This window comes from Urocampus carinirostris, chromosome 2 (genome assembly GCF_059441175.1).
Source record: "Urocampus carinirostris isolate Australia breed hairy pipefish chromosome 2, RoL_Ucar_1.0, whole genome shotgun sequence".
Taxonomy (NCBI): Eukaryota; Metazoa; Chordata; class Actinopteri; order Syngnathiformes; family Syngnathidae; genus Urocampus; species Urocampus carinirostris.
The window spans coordinates 18,460,372-18,479,631 of NC_142350.1; the positions used below are offsets into that span (position 1 = coordinate 18,460,372).

General features: G+C 36.4%; 2 protein-coding genes across 2 annotated transcripts in view; one reads left to right on the forward strand and one right to left on the reverse strand.

The window, feature by feature from the left end:
* Positions 1–7,007, forward strand: part of smap2 (small ArfGAP2) — a 32,791-nt gene extending 25,784 nt beyond the window's left edge. The window contains exon 9 of the mRNA XM_088329180.1: positions 965–7,007. Within this exon, the coding sequence (XP_088185306.1) occupies positions 965–1,057 (93 nt within the window). The 3' untranslated portion in view covers positions 1,058–7,007. The remainder of the gene's footprint in view (positions 1–964) is intronic.
* Positions 7,008–8,081: 1,074 nt separating this feature from the next.
* The window catches only part of rims3 (regulating synaptic membrane exocytosis 3), a 60,895-nt gene continuing 49,716 nt past the window's right edge, over positions 8,082–19,260 (reverse strand). The window contains exon 7 of the mRNA XM_088329183.1: positions 8,082–18,440. Within this exon, the coding sequence (XP_088185309.1) occupies positions 18,228–18,440 (213 nt within the window). The 3' untranslated portion in view covers positions 8,082–18,227. The remainder of the gene's footprint in view (positions 18,441–19,260) is intronic.

Genomic DNA, 19,260 nt, shown 5'->3' on the forward strand with positions numbered 1-19,260 from the left:
AGGCCTGTATGGTAGAGTGGCCAGACGAAAGCCAGGAACATGGAAGCCCGTCTGGAATTTGCCAAAAAGCACCTGAATGACTCTCAGACCATGAGAAACAAAATTCTCTGGTCTGATGAGACAAAGATTGAACTCTTTGGTGTGAATGCCAGGCGCCATGTTTGGAGGAAACCAGGCACCGCTCATCACCAGGCCAATACCATCCCTACAGTGAAGCATGGTGGTGGCAGCATCATGCTGTGGGGATGTTTTTCAGCAGTAGGAACTGGCAGACTAGTCAGGATAGAAGGAAAAATGAATGCAGCAATATATAGAGATATCCTGGATGAAAACCTGCTCCAGAGCGCTCTTGACCTCAGGCTGGGGCGAAGGTTCATTTTTCAGCAGGACAACGACCCAAAGCACGCAGCCAAGATCTCAAAAGATTGGCTTCAGAACCGCTCCGTGAATGTCCTGGAGTGGCCCAGCCAAAGTCCAGACTTGAATCCGATCGAACATCTCTGGATAGATCTGAAAATGGCTGTGCACAAACGTCTCCCATCCAACCTGATTGAGCTTGAGACTTGTTGCAAAGAAGAATGGGCAAAACTGCCTAAAGATAGGTGTGCTAAACTTGTGGGATCATATTCAAAAAGACTTGAGGCTGTATTTGCTGCCAAAGGTGGATCAACAACAAGTATTAAGCAAAGGCTGTGAATACTTATGTAAATGTGATTTCTTAGTTTTCTATTTTTATTAAATTCAAAAAAAGTAAAAAAAAAACTTTTTCACATTGTCATGATGGAGTATTTTGTGTAGAATTTTGAGATAAGAGATTAAATTAATACAATTTGGAATGAGGCTGTAACATAAGAAAATGTGGAAAAAGAGAAGCGCTGTGAATACTTTCCGCATGCACTGTATATTACAATCAAGTTTCTTTTTTTTAAGTGTGTTTTAGATGTACCTCATTTCTGTCTTCCAGATGACTCAGCACATGAATTTTTTCCCCACAAACAACCAAAAAAGTGCAGTGGCCCCAAGTTCGGCGCATATGACGGCACACGTATGGAAATAAACTTCTTTCGAACTGGAAAGTGAACTCCTAAGTGAAAAGTGAAGTCTAAATGAGACTACCCTCTCCCTGCATTTTTTTTATTACTATTATTTCCGAGGAGGAGAAAGAATCAACAAAGTCGACTACCTCTTCCTCTTCCAAAACAGGGTTAGAAGCACACATTTCGTATATCCTATTGATAACACATTTTATTTATTACCATAATAATGTTCAGGGTTCGTACAGGTGCTTGAAATCCTTGAAAATGCTTGATTTGTAATGTTGTGTTTGCAAGGATTACAAAGTGCTTGAATTTTGGGTGAAGTGCTTGTAAAAATTGTTGCCATGTTTCTCATCAAGTCTGCTTGAAAATGATGCCAACACTGCTCTATGGTGGCTTCGCTTTGCCATTGTGTTTTTTCTTTCCTCGTGATTAACGTAATCTGTAATTAGTTTGCATGATATTGTCCCGTGAGGCATCATCCCCTCCTACCGGTCGCACCCAAAAGGGCAGGTTTATGCTACACCTACACAAGGGACTCAATAATGTGTATTAGTGCAAGGATTATGTATCAATTATGGGCTATGCAAAAATTAAAGTAGTGTTTCCCTGTGGTAAACTATACTGGCAAGAACTTCCTGCAACTAGAAAAGGAATCTACACATTTTTTACCCAACACCTCTATGGGTAGAGATTAGTCTCATAAACAAATATACAGACGCTGCCCTACTTACGACCGAGAGTTGCATGATCGTTCGTAAGTTGAAATTATTTGTAAATTGCTTCAGTGCTATATTTTGTATGGAATGTATGTTTAAGCTTTTTATAAGTATGTTTAGGGCTTATATAAGTAACCTTGTAGTGTTTTATACTAAAAAAAATAAACATTTTATAAAATAATGTGCTCTATAAAGATGAATAAAGTTAAGTTTAACTTACTTTTGGAAAATGAGCTTCAAGGGTAAGGCGACTTCCTCCTCCGTGGTAAAAAGTGGACGAAAAAAAGTGATCCTACCATTGTCTCAACCGCATCAAGCTTTCTTATTCCAATTTCATTTAAGAAGAAACGGCTTGCCTTTTCTTTACACTTTACACCAATCATCTTGAATGGATGTATGAGATATTAAACGATAAAAATTTCAAAATTCTTGGTGCGCTGAAGATACAGTATAGTATGTTTACACACAAACTAGCATGTGGAAGCCGGATTTCTTCTTCAGGGTGGATGCTGGGTGACTTTTCTCAGCACCACATGACGGTAGTGGCGGAAGAAGCACTACAGTACTGTCCTGTACAAGGTTCACGATACAAAAGCTAACTTACAGCAATTTCCGGATATTTTCCAGATATCGTATCTGCCGTTTTTTCGTAACTCAAATGTTTCTATGTAGGGGAGCGTCTGCATTTGCAATTTACTCGAGATCGAAAAATCATATGTCTCGATAAATGCACATGCAGGATTAGAAATTGCATGTATAAATGTGTCCCTACAAAATTCATGATTCACACCAAATCTCTTCTTATAATGGTACGGGAAAAATTGAAAAATCATCCTTGAAAGTCTTTAAAAAGTACGCTTTATTTTAGTAGGATAAAATATGTACGAACCCTGAATGTTAATTGCACACAGCACGGACTATAATTCCATGTTGGTTTCTATTTTGACTTGCGCTCTCGTGTCATGTACTATATATCCACGTTTTGTCCATATTTGCACTCGTGTGCCATCCGGTAAACTGATTTTTGCTCGTTTTTCTTTCTTTTCTCAATCCTTCCAGCTGCACGTTACATAATAAGAATACTGATGAGTTGAGGTCAATGCTATCTGGTCACCTTCAAATGCTATGTGTCCGGCATTTTTTTTGCACAAACTGAGGCAGCTAGCCATACTATATGTGAATGTACGCAACATTTTCTCTGAAATAAAATTAAGAAACGAGACCGGAACTGGATTTTGGCACACCAAAGATAAAGACGAGCTTGACTCAGATTTCAATACATTTTCTTATCTGGGATATGAAATTTACCTGCGTAGGATGAAAATATGAGGTGACCTGATGGCAAAATGTAAAGCATACAGTGCTGTTCAAAATAATAGCAGTGCAATGTGATTAACCAGAATATATCAGGTTTTAGTATATATTTATTGTTACATGCCAAACAAGTTACCAGTAGTGCAGTAGATTCTCAGAAAACCAACAAGACCTAGCAATTATAACAGGCACGCTCCTATTGCTGTGCAATTGGGCCAATAGCTCAAAGGGGTGTTTTTGACAAAAATAGCAGTGTATGCTGTTGACTGTAAAAACCTAAAACTATTTTTGTATTTCCCAAAAAAGGTAGGATTTAGCAATCCTAATATTTAGTTGCATGACCACAGTTTTTTAATTGCATGACCACAGTTTTTTAATTGCTTCACATCTGTGTGGCATAGTCAACCAACTTGTGGCACCTTTCATTTGTTATTTCACTCCATGATTGCTTAACAAAATTTCCACAATTTATATACATTTCTTCTTTTTTTCTTCACAAACATCATTTTTGAAATAACTCCACAAGTTATCGATTGAATTGAGATCTGGGGATTGGGCTGGCCACTCTATAACATTGATTGTATTGCTTTGGAACCAAAATCTTGCTCATCTTCTGGTGTGTTTGGGGTCATTGTCTTGTTGAAACACCCATTACAAAGGCATGTCCTCTTCAGCATAAGGCAACATAACCTCTTCAAGTATCTTGCCATACAGAAAAGAAAATCCATTATCCCTGGTATGCAAATAAATGGGCTCATCACCAGGGCAGGAGAAACATGCCCAGATCATGATACTTGCACCACCATGCTTCACTGTCTTCAATGTGTTTTGTTGTTTGAATTCCGAGTTTGAGGGTTGTCTTACACACGGTGAGTGGCTTTTGGACCCAAAAAGGGCAATTTTACTTCATTAGTCCAAACAATGTTTCTCCTTTTTCTTCAGGCCAGTTGATGTGTTCTTCGGCAAAATGTACCCTCTTCTGCACATGCCTTTTTTTTAACAGAGGGACTTTGCGTGCGATTCTTGAAAATACCTTTTCTTCACACAGACGTCCTCTAATTGTCACAGCGCTTACAGGTAACTGTAGACTGTGTTTGATTGTCCTGGAGCTGATCAATGGCTCAGCCTTTGCTTAGTTGTCTTCCGTTTTCTTCCACGTGTCTCTGGTTTCTCTACCCATTTTAAGACATTGGATATCATTTTAGCTGAACAGCCAACCATTCTTTGCACCTCTTTATAGGTTCTTTCCTCCCCAATCAACTTTTTAATCAAAGAACCTCGTTCTTCGGAGTTGTGTCTTGGATGACACATTTTGCTCAAATGCATGTTCAACCAGTTCTGGCTTTATCATCCTTAAATAGGTGTCATGCAATTCATACCTGATTTTGTTTTGTTTCTTCCCCAAAACTATTGAACTCTGAGATTGGTTGCCAATTTCACAGGCTTCGGAGCATGTCCATTATGAATGTTGGGTCTTGTTGCCAACTGGAAACTTGTCTGGCATGTACTAATCAAAAATATACTAAATTCTGGTTAGTCTCATTGCACTGCTATTTTTCGAACATGTTATGTAACATTATTTTGTTGTTGAGTTATTGTTTTAGTTCTGTTTTTTATTTTAATGTTCCAATAACGTTTTCATTCATTCATTCATTCATTCATTCATTCATTCATTCATTCAACAGCACTGTATGTGAGTTAGTAGTTGTTGTAGAATGTGAGAGTTTTATGAGGCGAGTTTTTGGGTCAGTGTTTTTGGTCTTTATGAGACTCAAATTGGTTGATGAGTTTAGCAAGACGGGAGACTTTTAGACGTTCTCTGTTTTATTTTGTTTTTTCACATGAGAGAGGCTGTTTTTAATGTCGAGATATTAGTTTCATTTTTTGATCGGAGTGAGTTTTTGTGTAAGAGGCCTTTGTGAGTAGTTTCTGGCGAGAGATTATATTGAAGAGTTTTTGTTGTTTAATGTGAGATGCAATCAGTGAGTGCTACCTTGTGATTACCAGTATATTTTGTCTGATTTGTTTGAAAAATTTCATCTCAGAATTAAAGAGGTTTTTTTTTTGTTTGAGAGTAGTTTGGGTGATTGCATATTTTATATGTGAGGTTCTTTTGTGTGAGTTTATCTCCTCATACAAATGTGTGTGTTTGTGTTAGAGATCGACCAAAATTTAATTTTGCAGGGCGATACAAAATATTGGTTGTCACAGAGGACAATAACAAATATTTTAAACTAATATTCACTTGCATTAAAGGGACAGTGTGTATTTTTTGACCACTAGACGGTGTAGTGCAACAAAGTCTGAGTGCTAAAATGCACAAAGAATAATGATAAACTACGGCGACTCAAAGTGACCAAACCACACCATATTTGTGTGCCCAAAGTAACTGAAATGCACCAGTTTACTTTTTACTTTCTTACCCAGCCTTGTTAAAGTATTTGGGTACCCGTAGCAGCAAGATAGCGGACAATTATTTCCGCCCCTTGTAGGTGATGCTCATGTTATATGATTTTTTTTTCTGACCTTTTAGGTATTTTGAAAAATGAATTTGTATGATAGTTCAGATATATTTTGTTTATTATTCAAATCAATCGTTTTTTAGAAGAATGACATTTGTAAAAACAAGGAGGCACTAACTAACACACAGTGTCCCTTAAACTGAAACATAGGTCCAAATATACTTAAAACGTTTTATTAAATGAAATTTTTTAACCACTAGGAGGCGTTAAATAACACACTCTGTCCCATTCAAGTGGAAAATGCGAGCATTGAATTATAAAAACATACATAAACCTAACATTAAACATATACACATACCAGAAATTCTTGTGTTTACCCTTAAAAGCAATGTTTTGTGTCATTTTCTTTTCATCTTAGGAAAATAAATACTTGTTCTAATAAACATATTTCTAACAGTATAGTGACACAATTAGTTTTTATGAAATTGATTTTAAAGAAAAAAGCTTTCTTTAAACTGCAAAACATCTGAAAAACACCGAGGGGGAAAAGCTTTTACTTTTAAATTAAAGTTCCGACTGTGTTCATGATCTTTGAATGCAGCACAGAATGCAACTTTCTGTGCTTTAAAAAATGTCCTATGTCCAAATAATTGAAACAAACTGAGAGTAATAAGTAAGAAATTTAGGACAGCGAGGTTGGATTATCATTGGTCGATGTTTAGTTTTCGTGTGATACTCTGCTGTGCCTGAAATGTGTACATTGTGAGATACATTTTTGGTGTGTGAGAGATAAATGTTCGTTTGTTTGCCTTTTCCTGCACTTCTATGTCCGACAGTCACTGTGCGACTTCCTCGCCAAGGGTGAGGCAATTGAACGCATCACTTGCATGCAGTGACGTCATGATACTACAGTGCGCAGTTTGTAAATAAAAGTGACGTCACCGATGAGGGGTGACAAGTCCGGGAGCTCGCGTTTTATCAGACACTTCCATTCAACCGCATGAAGAGAATATTGTACAATAGTACGATAACAATGGTGGGTTCCTTTGACGGCAAAGCTTATTTTATACCTTTCAAGCAACGATTTTGAAACACACAGTCTTTCCTACATACAACGTTTTAGGAATTATGATACAATGCATTTGCTTTTAATAACATCTGAAAGTTTGTTGCCGTTTTGTATGTACATCCCGACTGAATGCATGAAGTCCTATTAGTGATTATTTCCCCCTTGTCTCAAGAGTTTTTTTTTTATGTTTTATGTATAGTGAAAGCCAATAGACGAATGTAACGTTTGCCATACTTGTCTCTCAAGAACATATTCAATAAAATATATTAATAATATAATATGGTTCTACCTTTAAAAGGAATGTTGTTGGGTTTTTTTTGTAATTGCTTGTAATATTCACGAAGTATGAGAATGTCTGTAAAACAAGATTGAATGAATATTGTTTGAAATAAATATTTTGCAACTATTTGACTTTACCACTTTGTCCGAGTATCTCTAGCGTCATCGTGTGGCGTTTTAGAACTGTAAATGCGTTGAATAATCGCTTACGCGCATGCGCAATAAACCAAGAAAGCAGACCCAGTCGCGAAGGGAATTTACAGTTAACCGGCTTTTTCGGCTCAGCTTACTACAAATAGTCGGCTCTTTCGATTTTTTTTAATAAGTATATATTGCCAATCACAATTAAACATTATGTACTCAAAGCCTTTTTCAAACGTATTATGTTACTATATTATTTTAGCATTGAGTGTTTTGATATACAGTAAACTTTGACCTCCTTTAAAGTTTTAAATTGTTTATACTGTTCTGAGCAAACAACACAAAAATGATCCCAATCATATTGACCAGTCATCAGCACCAACAAGAGAGTGAGTGAGTGAGTGAGATAGAAGGAAAAACAAAAGAGAGAGAGAGTGAGAATGAACAGGTGAGAAAAAGAAGAGAAAAATAGAAAGACAGAGAGAAATTGAGAGACAGTAGAGAAAAAGATAGAAATAGAGAAAGATGGAAATAGAGAAAGTGTCAGCAAAAGAAATAGACCAAAGAGAGTAGGAGAGAGAGAGAAAGATAGTTTAAGATAGTTAAAGATAGAAAAGGAGAGAGAAAAAGAAAGATAATTATACAAAGAGAAAAAGATAAAGGAATATAAAAAAGAGAAAAACGATTAAAAAAAATACAGAGGGAGAGGGGGAGGATGAGAGATAATTATAGAAAGAGAAAGAAAGGAGAGAGCACAAGATCAAAAAAAAATAAATAGAAAGACAGAGAAATATAGAGAGAAATAGAGAAAGACAAAGAATGAACGGTTGGGAAATAATTAGAGAGAGAGGGGGGATATAGAACGAAAGAAACAGTAAAAAGAGGGAAAGAGAGAGAAAAAGATTAAAATTAGATAGAGTGAGAGATAGAGAAAGAGAGAAAGAAAGAAAGTTAGAAAGAGAGCGAAAGAGCGTTTTTCGACAGTCACCACATAGAGCCGGCTAAAAAAGCCATTTTGTCTGCAAAAGACCTATCACTGAAACCCAGAGCGCACAAACCATTGGTGATTCAAATGAACTTTATTGACTTTTCTCGGCCAAAGGACATGCAAATATGCAAATACAGGCTTTGAACCCTAAAATATTTGAATCTTTATTTTTGGTACCCCTCAGTTTGATTGTGTTTTATTTTAAAAAAGAAACCCACGTGCACTTTAAGTAATCAATTTTGCAGCTTACAAACCACAAAAATACCAGTTTTACGTTATCAAATACGGCACATAGAAAACCTTTACAAAGCACAGGTAGAAAATTACAGATTCCCCCTTTTTCTCTGTATCCGCCTCAAAACGTTACCACGTTTGTGAAAACACAAATGAAATATTTATATTTATTTCAACCTTTTAAATACTGTCTCAGGTTGTCCATACCGTGTTGCGTTCAGAGACATTTGTGCTTTTACAGCTCGAGTATTAATGGTTAGTTTTTGGGTTTGGAGAGGCGGAGATTACTGCAGCATGTATTTGATAATCTTGATATTCAGAAAACAGTATAAGGGTTCTACCGTAAAGTGACAATAACTACTTGGAAAGGAGGGTTGAGACGTGTTATAAATCAAGGTAAAGGTAAAACATACATTAAACTGGACATTTCAAAGTTAACTGCTCAAATATTAATGCTTTGTATGATTGATTATATTTTAATATGATTATTCAAACTTTAATAACAATAATATTCGTGGTTATCAATATTATCAAATAAATGTGTTATAGTAGTAACACAAGAGCAAATAATAAAAGGAATACAACATAAAGTTACAATAAAATAGCAATAATAATGATAAGGTGAAAAATAATCCTAATAATTAAAATAAAGGGAACTGAAATGTGAGTAAATATGCACAAGTTATATGTACTTGAAAAACTGAAAACCAAAAAACATTCGATAAATGCCCATATGCGCTGCCCCCGGGTCTGCCAGGAGGTGTACTACCTAAAGAAATAACACTCAAGTCAATGGGTTGCCATTGGGTTGATGTTAACTTACAATGGGAGCTGCAGTAACCTCCCAAGGCCTGCCAGTGGGTGTATTACTTGAGGAAATAACCCCTAAGTCAGTGAGAACCCAATTCATTCCAATGGCACCATTGATTTCCAATGGGAGCTCAAATACCGCCTGCGGCCTGCCAGGGGGCGCAGAATTTAAAGAAATAACATTGAAGTCAATGGGATGCTATTGACTGACACTGAGAGATGCCGTAACCTCCCAAAGCTGTCAGGGAGCGCATATTTTAGAGAATGTTCATGGACATGGACATTTACATGCCGTATCTGAAAAAATAATAAGCTGAAGTACTGTTTCAATGCAAAAAAAAACACAAAGTTTCTTATTTTATAGTGCATGAATTAACATACAAAAGAATAATCTTTTATTTTAGTATAATTTCACTTTGGGGTCTTAGACTTTCAAATCTACAATCCTAATGTTGTATGCTGCATGCATAATGCATATTAAAAAAAACTTTGTTTGCATTCAAATTTAGCTAAAGCATAAAAAACATAAATTCTGGACTACAGGGCACATCGGAAAAGTAAAATTGGATTTAACATGCACGCAGGCGTGAGAAAAAACATTCTTAAAACAGAACTCTGATTGTTGGGACTTCTGAAGTTTAGTCAGTGCATTAAAATTGGTTTTGAGAATATTTCTGTAGCACTCTTATGTTAATATCAAATTAAATAATATTGATTGATGTGCTAGTTGATTAACAATGACCGCTGCAAACGAGGGTCTTAATCAAGGCACCATATGTTTGTTTTTCTTGACTAGACATTTCCCCCACTGAATTTGTAAAATGTAAGAAATGGATGTGAATGAGTTTAATTTTAAGCCTATGGATGAAAAACGATATGGGTACAGATATGTCTGATGCCACCGAACATTTTTTATGGATGGAAGTAAAAAATATTCATAAAAGGCTGAGTTATCAAACTTTAAAGTTCACGTCCAAATAAGGTACATTGACATGCATTGTGTCACAAAAGAAAACACATGCCACGAGGGTTAATATTAACTGCTGCACTAATAAAAATGGCCACTGTGGACACCCAGAAGTGTCTTCATTTGGGCACAAAATGTTACTTCCTACACATTTCCCCGCAGGTTTTGGCAAGATGGCTACCTTACTCTAAATGGACACTGGGAATCACGTTCATCCATTCATGCACATCACTAATTAGATGACATGCATTGCTACCAAAGAGAGACATAGCAATTCCTGCCCTTTACCCGTGCTTCATTGTATTTTTTTCCCGTTACATTCAAAGCACTTGGCAGAAATCACCCGTCATCACCCAAGGCATTTCCTTTAATAATTCCTATTGTAAGCGCTAAATGAGTTTAAAAAGCAGTGCCCTCTAGTCCAGAATTCACGGTACTGATAATCAACAGTGTTTTTGTAAGAGTCTCTTTAAAAGTTTTACACCTACTAAACGTTTTTTAAAGAATCTGTTTTCATGTATCCATAAAGAATTTGGTGTATTTACCCTGACATTCTTTTTATAATTGTTTTCCTTTTTTAAGTTTTCATTAATTGTATATCCTGGTTTGCCATGTCTAATTGCAAATAATGACCGTGAATCTCAATATTTTGAAACATCCATTTACTTTTTTGCATCTCTTCTGGCTGCTTGCTAACTTTGACTGCATCTTTATATTGCATTACATTATATATATATATATATATATATATATATATATATATATATATATATATATATATATATATATCCTATAATTGTGAAAATAGGAGGGAAACTCCATAATGTCAAAGACAATAAATCAATCAATTCAAAAAGCATCATGCACAAATATCTCAATCACTCTTCGAGCGAATACACAAAGTATACACGAAGTACAAGTTATCCTTCGTTTCAGAAGGAAGAGGCAATAAATGCAAAGTCTAACCAAGTGGAAGGATTAAGAGTACATTCGAAAAAACTAGTATACACATATATTTTTGTATACACCGTAAGTAGTACTCCAGTAACAATACATCGAGCAAAAACACATTTGTTCCAAAGGTGTCATACAATAGTGAACAATTGATCCCTAAAATACAATAATCGTAATAATCGTTTGAACAATAAGGCCATTGTAAACGGACAAGCCCTCATCATCGCGGGGTTCCTTCGACCGCGCGTCGCCCCCTCACTCCCTCTGAAACTCCTCTCAGGTCATAAAAAAATAAAATACATTGCTTCGTACATATTACAGTATTTTTTGTTGTTTTTCCACGAAAGTCATTCCATTGTGGGAAATGGACGTTCCAATCGCATTGTCTGGGAAGCGGAACATGCGGCATGCAGCGTAAATCACTAGAAATCCTCCAAACTACTTGAGGATGGGCGGATCGATCCAAATATCGATATTATCGAGACTGAGCGAGTACTTAAAGCAAGGGTCTCAGACTCCAATAATTAGGGGCCGTAAAATTCCCAAAATAAAAAAAAAAATACAGTATTTTATCACATTATATATCACCTTGCACCTCAGGGCGGCCCTTTTTAATCTCGTTGTGCATTATACATGTTTCAATTCCTAGGGAAATAAAACAATCAATCAGTAATAGACGATCTATAATCTGTGAGGCTTACACTTACGTTAAACTTTCATATTAAGCCCAAGGGACGCAGTTGGCCCCCGGCCACAGGTTTGACAACCCTGCTTTAAAGGGACGGTGTTTATTATTATCGCCTCCACGAGGTGAAAAAAAACCCAATATTGATTGAAATGTTTTAAAATACATTTAGGTTAAGAAATTAGCATTTATTTGACACATGGGCCTCATCTATTGGGAGAACATAATTGTTCGCCATCCTGCTACTACAGGTACCCAAAATCCTCAAAGAAGACTGCGCCAAAAGAGTTAAATGGTCTGCTATGGGTACCCCCAAAAACAAGAGCCTCGTGATGGGCTGTGTAAAAACCTAAGAAAATGGTGTTCAATTTTAGTCTCCATAGTTTGTATTCTTCCTTGTACTTTTTAGCACTTGTTTTTTCACAACACAGCGACATCTAGTGCTCAAATAATACACACTGTCCCTTTAAGAGTAATGCAATAAGCTCACCCTAAAATTGAATCACATGATTAACCATCAATCAAACCAATCAAATCTTTTGGAGTGGAAAGGGATCATTGATTTTAACCTATAACTTTTTGGGTTATTAATTATTGATTAATTCAATTTGATTTATTCGAAAATGAACTTTCGGGTTTTGTCTAGTTGAGCCAACTCTGTATATTATCGATTCTTATTTTCGGGTTGAATTTGACCCAACTGATTTTACAGAGCACCTAAGATTTCTGTTGTGGAATAGCCTAGGGGTTGGCAACCCAAAATGTCAAAAGAGCCATATTAGATAAAAAAAAACTCAACAACATTTGTTTGGAGCTGCAGAAAACAAAGAAGCTTTCTACACGCCTTTAAAGAAGGGCAACACATACATTATATATATATATATATATATATATATATATATATATATATATATATATATATATATATATATATATATATACCGTATATGTATATTCATCTGAAAACGATAAGAATGTTTGTGTCATGTCCGTCCCATATATTTTTCCATTCTCAAACATTTTCGGAGAAAGTGCCAGGGAACCGCTAGGGAGTGCTCCAGAGGCACTCGTTCCTGACCCCCGGGCCATAGAGAGATTAGTTTTTGTCAGCTCGTAGTTGTGCCCCAGAAAACATTTCTTTTCACTTTACATTTAGTTAAAATATTCCTATCACAAAATCAGTACCATATAAACATACATATATATATACATATATATCATTTAACAACACTTATAAGCCCTCATTCTGACATTCCCTCATATTAAAATCCCATACTCATTAGATAAAGGCAATGTTTCACTTTTGATTTTGGTTGTGGGGTTGGATGGATTTAGATACTTTTCAAATATTATTAAATTCAACTGTACAGCAAAAAGCTTACAAACATGTTCACTCTTTAAAAACACTGAAATTCACATTGCATTTTTTTTTGGTGTATTTTTCGTTTCTTCTTTTTTTTGCCAAGGCATAAACATTCATTTGTGAACATGGATTTTTTTTTTGTCTTTAACAAAATTATTAAAGTTTTTTTTTTTAGGAATCACCCCAAAAAAGGTGCATTGAGGAAAATGTGTGCAAAATACAGTATGTGTATTTGTGTGATGTCATCATGCCAGTTCTTCACGGAGAATCAACCCACAAAGATTTACAAAAGAAATGTAACCATACAATACCGTACTGTACATTTATAAGAAAACTGGAACTTTATTCGAATCCAGAGTGGAAGCGTGACATTTTGCCGCTACAGGGAGTGCCGTGAGGGTAGGAAAGAAAAATTCCCCAAAATTGTGTTTAAGTTAGGTTTGGTGCTGTTCCCAACACTGGCGAATTAAAATGATAGAAATCGATTAAATAAAAAAAACAGTAAATCCCAATTTCTTGAGCTTATTTTTCGGACTGCATTCCATTTCAAATGCTGGATATTTTGTTTATGTTAGGTTTGGTGCTGGTCCCAACACTGGCAAGTCAAATTGAAATAAAAAAACAAAACAAAATATTTAAAAATTAATAAATAAAAATAAAAAAGAATAAATCCAAATTATCTTCTGAGCTGCACTCCATTTAAATGCCTGAAAATTTTGCCTGTCTTAGGTTTGGTGCTGGTCCCAACACTTCACAACAGTCAAATTTACCGGTAAATAAAAAACAATTAAAAAAAACAAAAAAAGTATTTAAAAACTAATAAATAAAAGTAAACAAGAATAAATCCAAATTTCTTGAGCTTATCTTCTGAACTGCGTTCCATTTAAATTCCATAAAATGTTGTTCGTGTTAGGTTTGGTGCTGCTCCCAACACTCGCAAATTAAATGAAAAAAAAACAATTTAAAAATCAAAATTAAAAAAACAATAAATCCCAATTACTTGAGCTTATTTTTCAAACTGCATTCCATTTAAATGTCTGAAAATGTTGTTTGTGTTAGGTTTGGTGCTGGTCCCAACACTGGCAAATTAAATTAAAATAAAAAATATAATATAAAAAATAAAAAACAATAAATCTCAATTTCTGTTGCTTATTTTTCGAACTGTATTCCATTCAAATGCCTGAAAATTAGTTTTCGTTTGGTGCTGGTCCCAACATTAGCGTATAAAATTCAAACAAATCGATTTAAAAAAAAAAACAGTAAATCCCAATTTCTTGAGCTTATTCTTCAAACTGCATTGATTTTTTTGCTACAAGTTTTGCTGATTTGTTTTACGGACGGAACACGTCGGAAAGTGCTACGAGTACAACGGGCCCTTCGAGCTTCGGAAATCGTAAAATCAAACATGCGTGCGGTTACATTTTAAAGGAATCGCAACAATTATTTCGAGTTAAAGTGCTGTTTTGAAAAAGACTTTCTTTCTCCATCAAATAAAGCCTTGGAAAAACCCCAAATGATGGTACGCAGGACAAAAAGGGAAGCCCCAAAAACCTTTAAATCAAGCGCTCCTCTTTCCCTACAATGTACTTTACTAGGAAAACATAGTAGTGATTTCCCAACATCTTTATATTCAAAGTTCAGTTGTATTTAACTTTGTTTTTACTTTTATTTTTTTCTACGACTGACTTAGTTTGCCATTGCGTTGTGGAGAAAAACTTTATGGATCCAAATTTCACTTGTATCCATACCTGTGGTATCATCCAATAATCATGAAGTGTGTATTTTAAGTAGTATTGGTCTCAGAAATAAGAGGATTTAAAATCCCTAAGACTTACTATGAGTCAAGTATGGTGTACTAGTAGCTAGACATTACCTACAAACACCGAGTTGTATCAATGTTAATATCTGGCCTTATTACGAAGTATCACTACTAAAAATTGCAGCCAGTATCTCTCAAAAGTATCACTCGCTAACACGGAATCATACAATCTTTGCTATCTGGCCTTATTTCAAAGTATCAGGACTAAAGATTGCAGCCAGTATTTATCAATAATATCGGTTGCTAAAACAGAATCGTACAAATGTTGATTTCTGGCCTAATTATGAAGTATTAGTACTAAAAATTGCAGCCAGTTTTTTTTCTACAGTATCAGTCACTAACATGAAATCATACAATCGTTGCTGTCTGGCCTAATTTCAAAGTATTAGTATCCAAGACTGTGGCCAGTGTCATGGTTGCCATGGCGCCCAATTGGTCCCCGCTGTGTGGCACCAGGTTCTGTCACGGTTGCCACGGCACCCAATTGGCCCCGCCCATTGACACCAGCTGAACTGCGTTGACAGATTGCTGTCGGACTATTTCAACACGGTCTTGTGAGTCGCCTGGTGTCAGAGCGTCTGTGAAACTTCTGCTAGACTCTGTGTGATATGCCAAGTCCTGTGAATCTCCGTTTTTGCCTGTGTTTTGATTCTGTTTTATTTTTTGGCCCGATCTTTTTGATTTCAATCTACTTCCGCGACCATCGATCCCTGGATCGAGTGTGCGCGGATTCCTCTTCTCCCCAATAAATTGTGGGTAACGTTACACGGTTGGGTTCTCATTTCTGTTTCCTGTCCTGGTTCGTGACAGACCAGTATTTCTCAACAGTATCAGTCGCTAACACTGAATCATACTAATGTTGATATCTTGCCTTTTTACGAAGTATTAGTACTAAAAATTGCAGCCGGTATTTCTCAACAGTCAGTCGTTAACATGAAATCGTACAATCGTTGATATCTGGCCTTATTTCAAAGTATTAGTGCTATGGATAGCTGCCAGCATTTGTCAACGTTATCAGTCTCTTATATAATCATTGGCGGTTGATACCAGGAACAGTAACCAATACTAATCACTGATACCACCTTCAGTGTCAACTGCCCGTGTTTCAGATCAAGTACTCGATTTACAATATGATAACTGGAACATTCAATTGTGATTTGAAGGCCTTTCTGAGAAATATTTCTTTGAAAAATAAAATGTTAATAAATACAATTAAAACTGTATTCAGTATTTAGTCTCAGGATCAATGATTACTCAGTAGTTCTTGCATTGGCTGGGGTCTGAAATAAAAGAAGACTCTTGAGTTTAATGGCGTCAAACACTGGGTTATTTTTAATTATTATACTATTAAAACAGGGGTCTACTACTACGGTACTACTTTTCTGCTACTGGTTAGTATAAGGGCTACAAGTTTGACTGAACCGTTATGTTATTACTATGCTGTTACTATGTTATTATTATGATGTTACTACATTGTTAAAATATCCTCCTAAAAGCGTGCAACTATCATGGGCTGATTCTGAATAGTCTAGCATTCAACATTACCATTAAGAATTGATCATGTTTGAAAAGACACCGATCACGGTTAAAAATTCTTGGGCTAGTTAGAAAACTGATACCAGAATGCTAAAACCCTTTCCATCAACCTTTTTATTTTTAAATTCCCCCCCAAAATCTCATCGACCAATCACAAAATATGCAAAATTGAGTAAAAAGTTAAACAGAACTGAACTTGTGCATCAGATTTGAGGACATTGAATAAATGCTTTGTGGGCTTTATATTCAATTTTTTTGCAGTGATACTTCAGTTTTCTGTTGGGAAAGCGCTTTGAAAGTTTACAAAAGTAGCGAGCAAGCATGCAGACTGCGGCCGATACCACAAACGTCGAGTTATATATATATATATTTGTGTGTGTACACGTATTTTTGTGTGTATATATGCATATCTATATAGAAATTCAGCCCTGCGTTGTACATTAGCAGTGTGGCTACCTCCTGGAACTTCAAAGCCATAGGCTCTGCTACATACTCCATATTGTACGACGTCATCTAAAACTACAACGATAATTGCTTTGGTTTTTTTAAAAATAACTTTTTTTTTAGTTTGGCATAGAGAGTTTAGAAAGTGTCATCTGTATGGCCCTGGTATGGTAAATGTAGGTTATGGCACTCTGTCAGAGGTAAGATCTTAAACTAAAGCCCAAGTCCGAGCCTGACCCAACCCGAAATTGGTCCCGGGGCAGGTCTAAAATGTCAATCATTACGTTGGGGTAGGGCTGAGCTTCTCTCTCGCTGACTTTTTTGAAAATAAATATATGTTATATACACTAAACCAAATCACAAGACATACTGAACTATGTCAATTCAAAAACTACTTCCTGTCTCTTTGCCTCTCTCTTTCTAAAGTGCTACGCTAGATTCTTAAGGATGTCCTGCTGCTGTGATTTATGACCCAATTTTCAACCCAACAAATGAGGGAAGGCCTCAAAGGTTTACCGTCGATGATGGAAAATTCAGCATACACAGAAATATAAAAGAAAGAAATGTCTATACAGTAGAGGTAGGATCTTAAGCCCGAGCACGAATTTGAGGTCAGGCTCAGGTAGGGCCTAAAATGTATATCATCATGTTAGGGTTCGGGACAGGCTGGGCTTCTATCTTGCTGCCTTTTTTTTTCAATTATCCACCCTTCATGGTTCTTTGTTTCTTTTGTGGAGGAACAACACGATGGATTTAGTACCCCTCTCTGCCAGCATATGCGCACTCTTTGCATTTGTGCGGTCAGCGGCACGAGACGGGGACGGAATCTACCGCGCTGACCCTCCACATTAAAAAAGAAACAAAGAACAATAGCGGGTGGATAATTTTTTTTTTTTAAAGTCAGCAAAAGAGAAGACCTTCTCCACCCGAGTCCTCACAAATAAAATATGACAAATCGGGTTTGCTTTGGGCTCGGTCCCTTAAATCAAGGTTATTTATCTGGCTGGGGATGGGCCGGGCTAATATCCGCAGGCCCAGGTCTGGTCGGACTGGATTTCTTTAGGCCCGTTCTTACCTCTACTATACAGTCTGGTTTAATTTGTTATCATAAATCACTTCTCCTCCTCCCGAGTCCTCGAAATTAAAGAATAAAACTTCGGGTTTGCTTCGAGCTCAGTCCTGCCAATCAAGTAATTTGATCAGGCTTGGGTTAGGTGGGGTTTATTTACCGACAGTCCTGGGTCAGGTCAAGCTGGATTTTTTTTTAGGCTTGATCTCACCTCTACACTCTGTCAACCAAATGTGTCATGGCTGGGGAAACCAAATGCTACTACTTTGAAAAAACCAAGACATACGCAAGGACGGTCTTGGGGTTGATATGTACAGTACGAAGGTTTGGGGCCGACTCAGGTGCAGGAGGGACTGGTGGCGCTCTCCAGGGAGGACTGCGAGAGGCGACGGGTCAGGGGTCCGATGCTGGGGTCAGCCAGGGAGGAGGTAGGGAACAGCTTGTACCAGCCACCGACTGTCGCGGACAAGTCCAAATCCTCCAGTAGGATCTGGGCCATGCCCATGAAGCACTTGTGGTCCATACGCCCGTAATCCCCCCAAACAATGACCTGTGAAGTATCGTCATAAAACTTCAGTCAGTAGCCATACGCTTTACAGGGGGGATACAAAAATATACTCAAAAGTATTGTTAGACTGAGAAAAAAATACAGTGTTTTGCGTAAAAACGGCCAGAAATTTGTAAGTGCGCTATATAATCCGGTGGATACATTTGGAAATGCACATTTACAATCAAATGATATTTCATATGGTAACTGTTCTGTTTTAAGAAACATTTAGAATAGTTTTGGAGTGCCCTCTTATAGTTACCATGTTAATTGTTAAAAGGAAAAAAGTAAGATGGCAGATCATTTTCCTTGTTTTAAATATCAAATGTGCACAGTAATCCGATAGGCAAGGTCGCAGATCATTTGGAGGATTCAAAATAATTTGAGTGTTTTGTCATATTTGTATTTATTATGGTAGAAACAATATTCTATTTTTTGTGAAATAATATATTGTCATTCAAAGTTGCGAATTGCAAATATATTTCTCAACTTTAAACGTACTAGATGTCGCTGTATTGTGTAATGCAATCGAAAACGATTGCTAGAAAAAAACAAGGAAGAACACAAACTACAGAGATTCGTAGTGACCAAACGGCACTATTTCGTTCTGATTTTGTTCACGGTTTTTCAGAAGGTTTTTGGCTTTTTGGGGCACCCTTAGCCACAAGATGGCAGACAATCTTGTCAGCTCCCTCCAGGCAAGGCTCATGTTGTGTGAAATAAATACAATTTTTTGACCGACGAGTATTTTTTTTACAAATGCACGTTTATATGATAGCTCATGTAGTTTTGCTTTTTATTCGAATCAATGTACGGGGTTTTT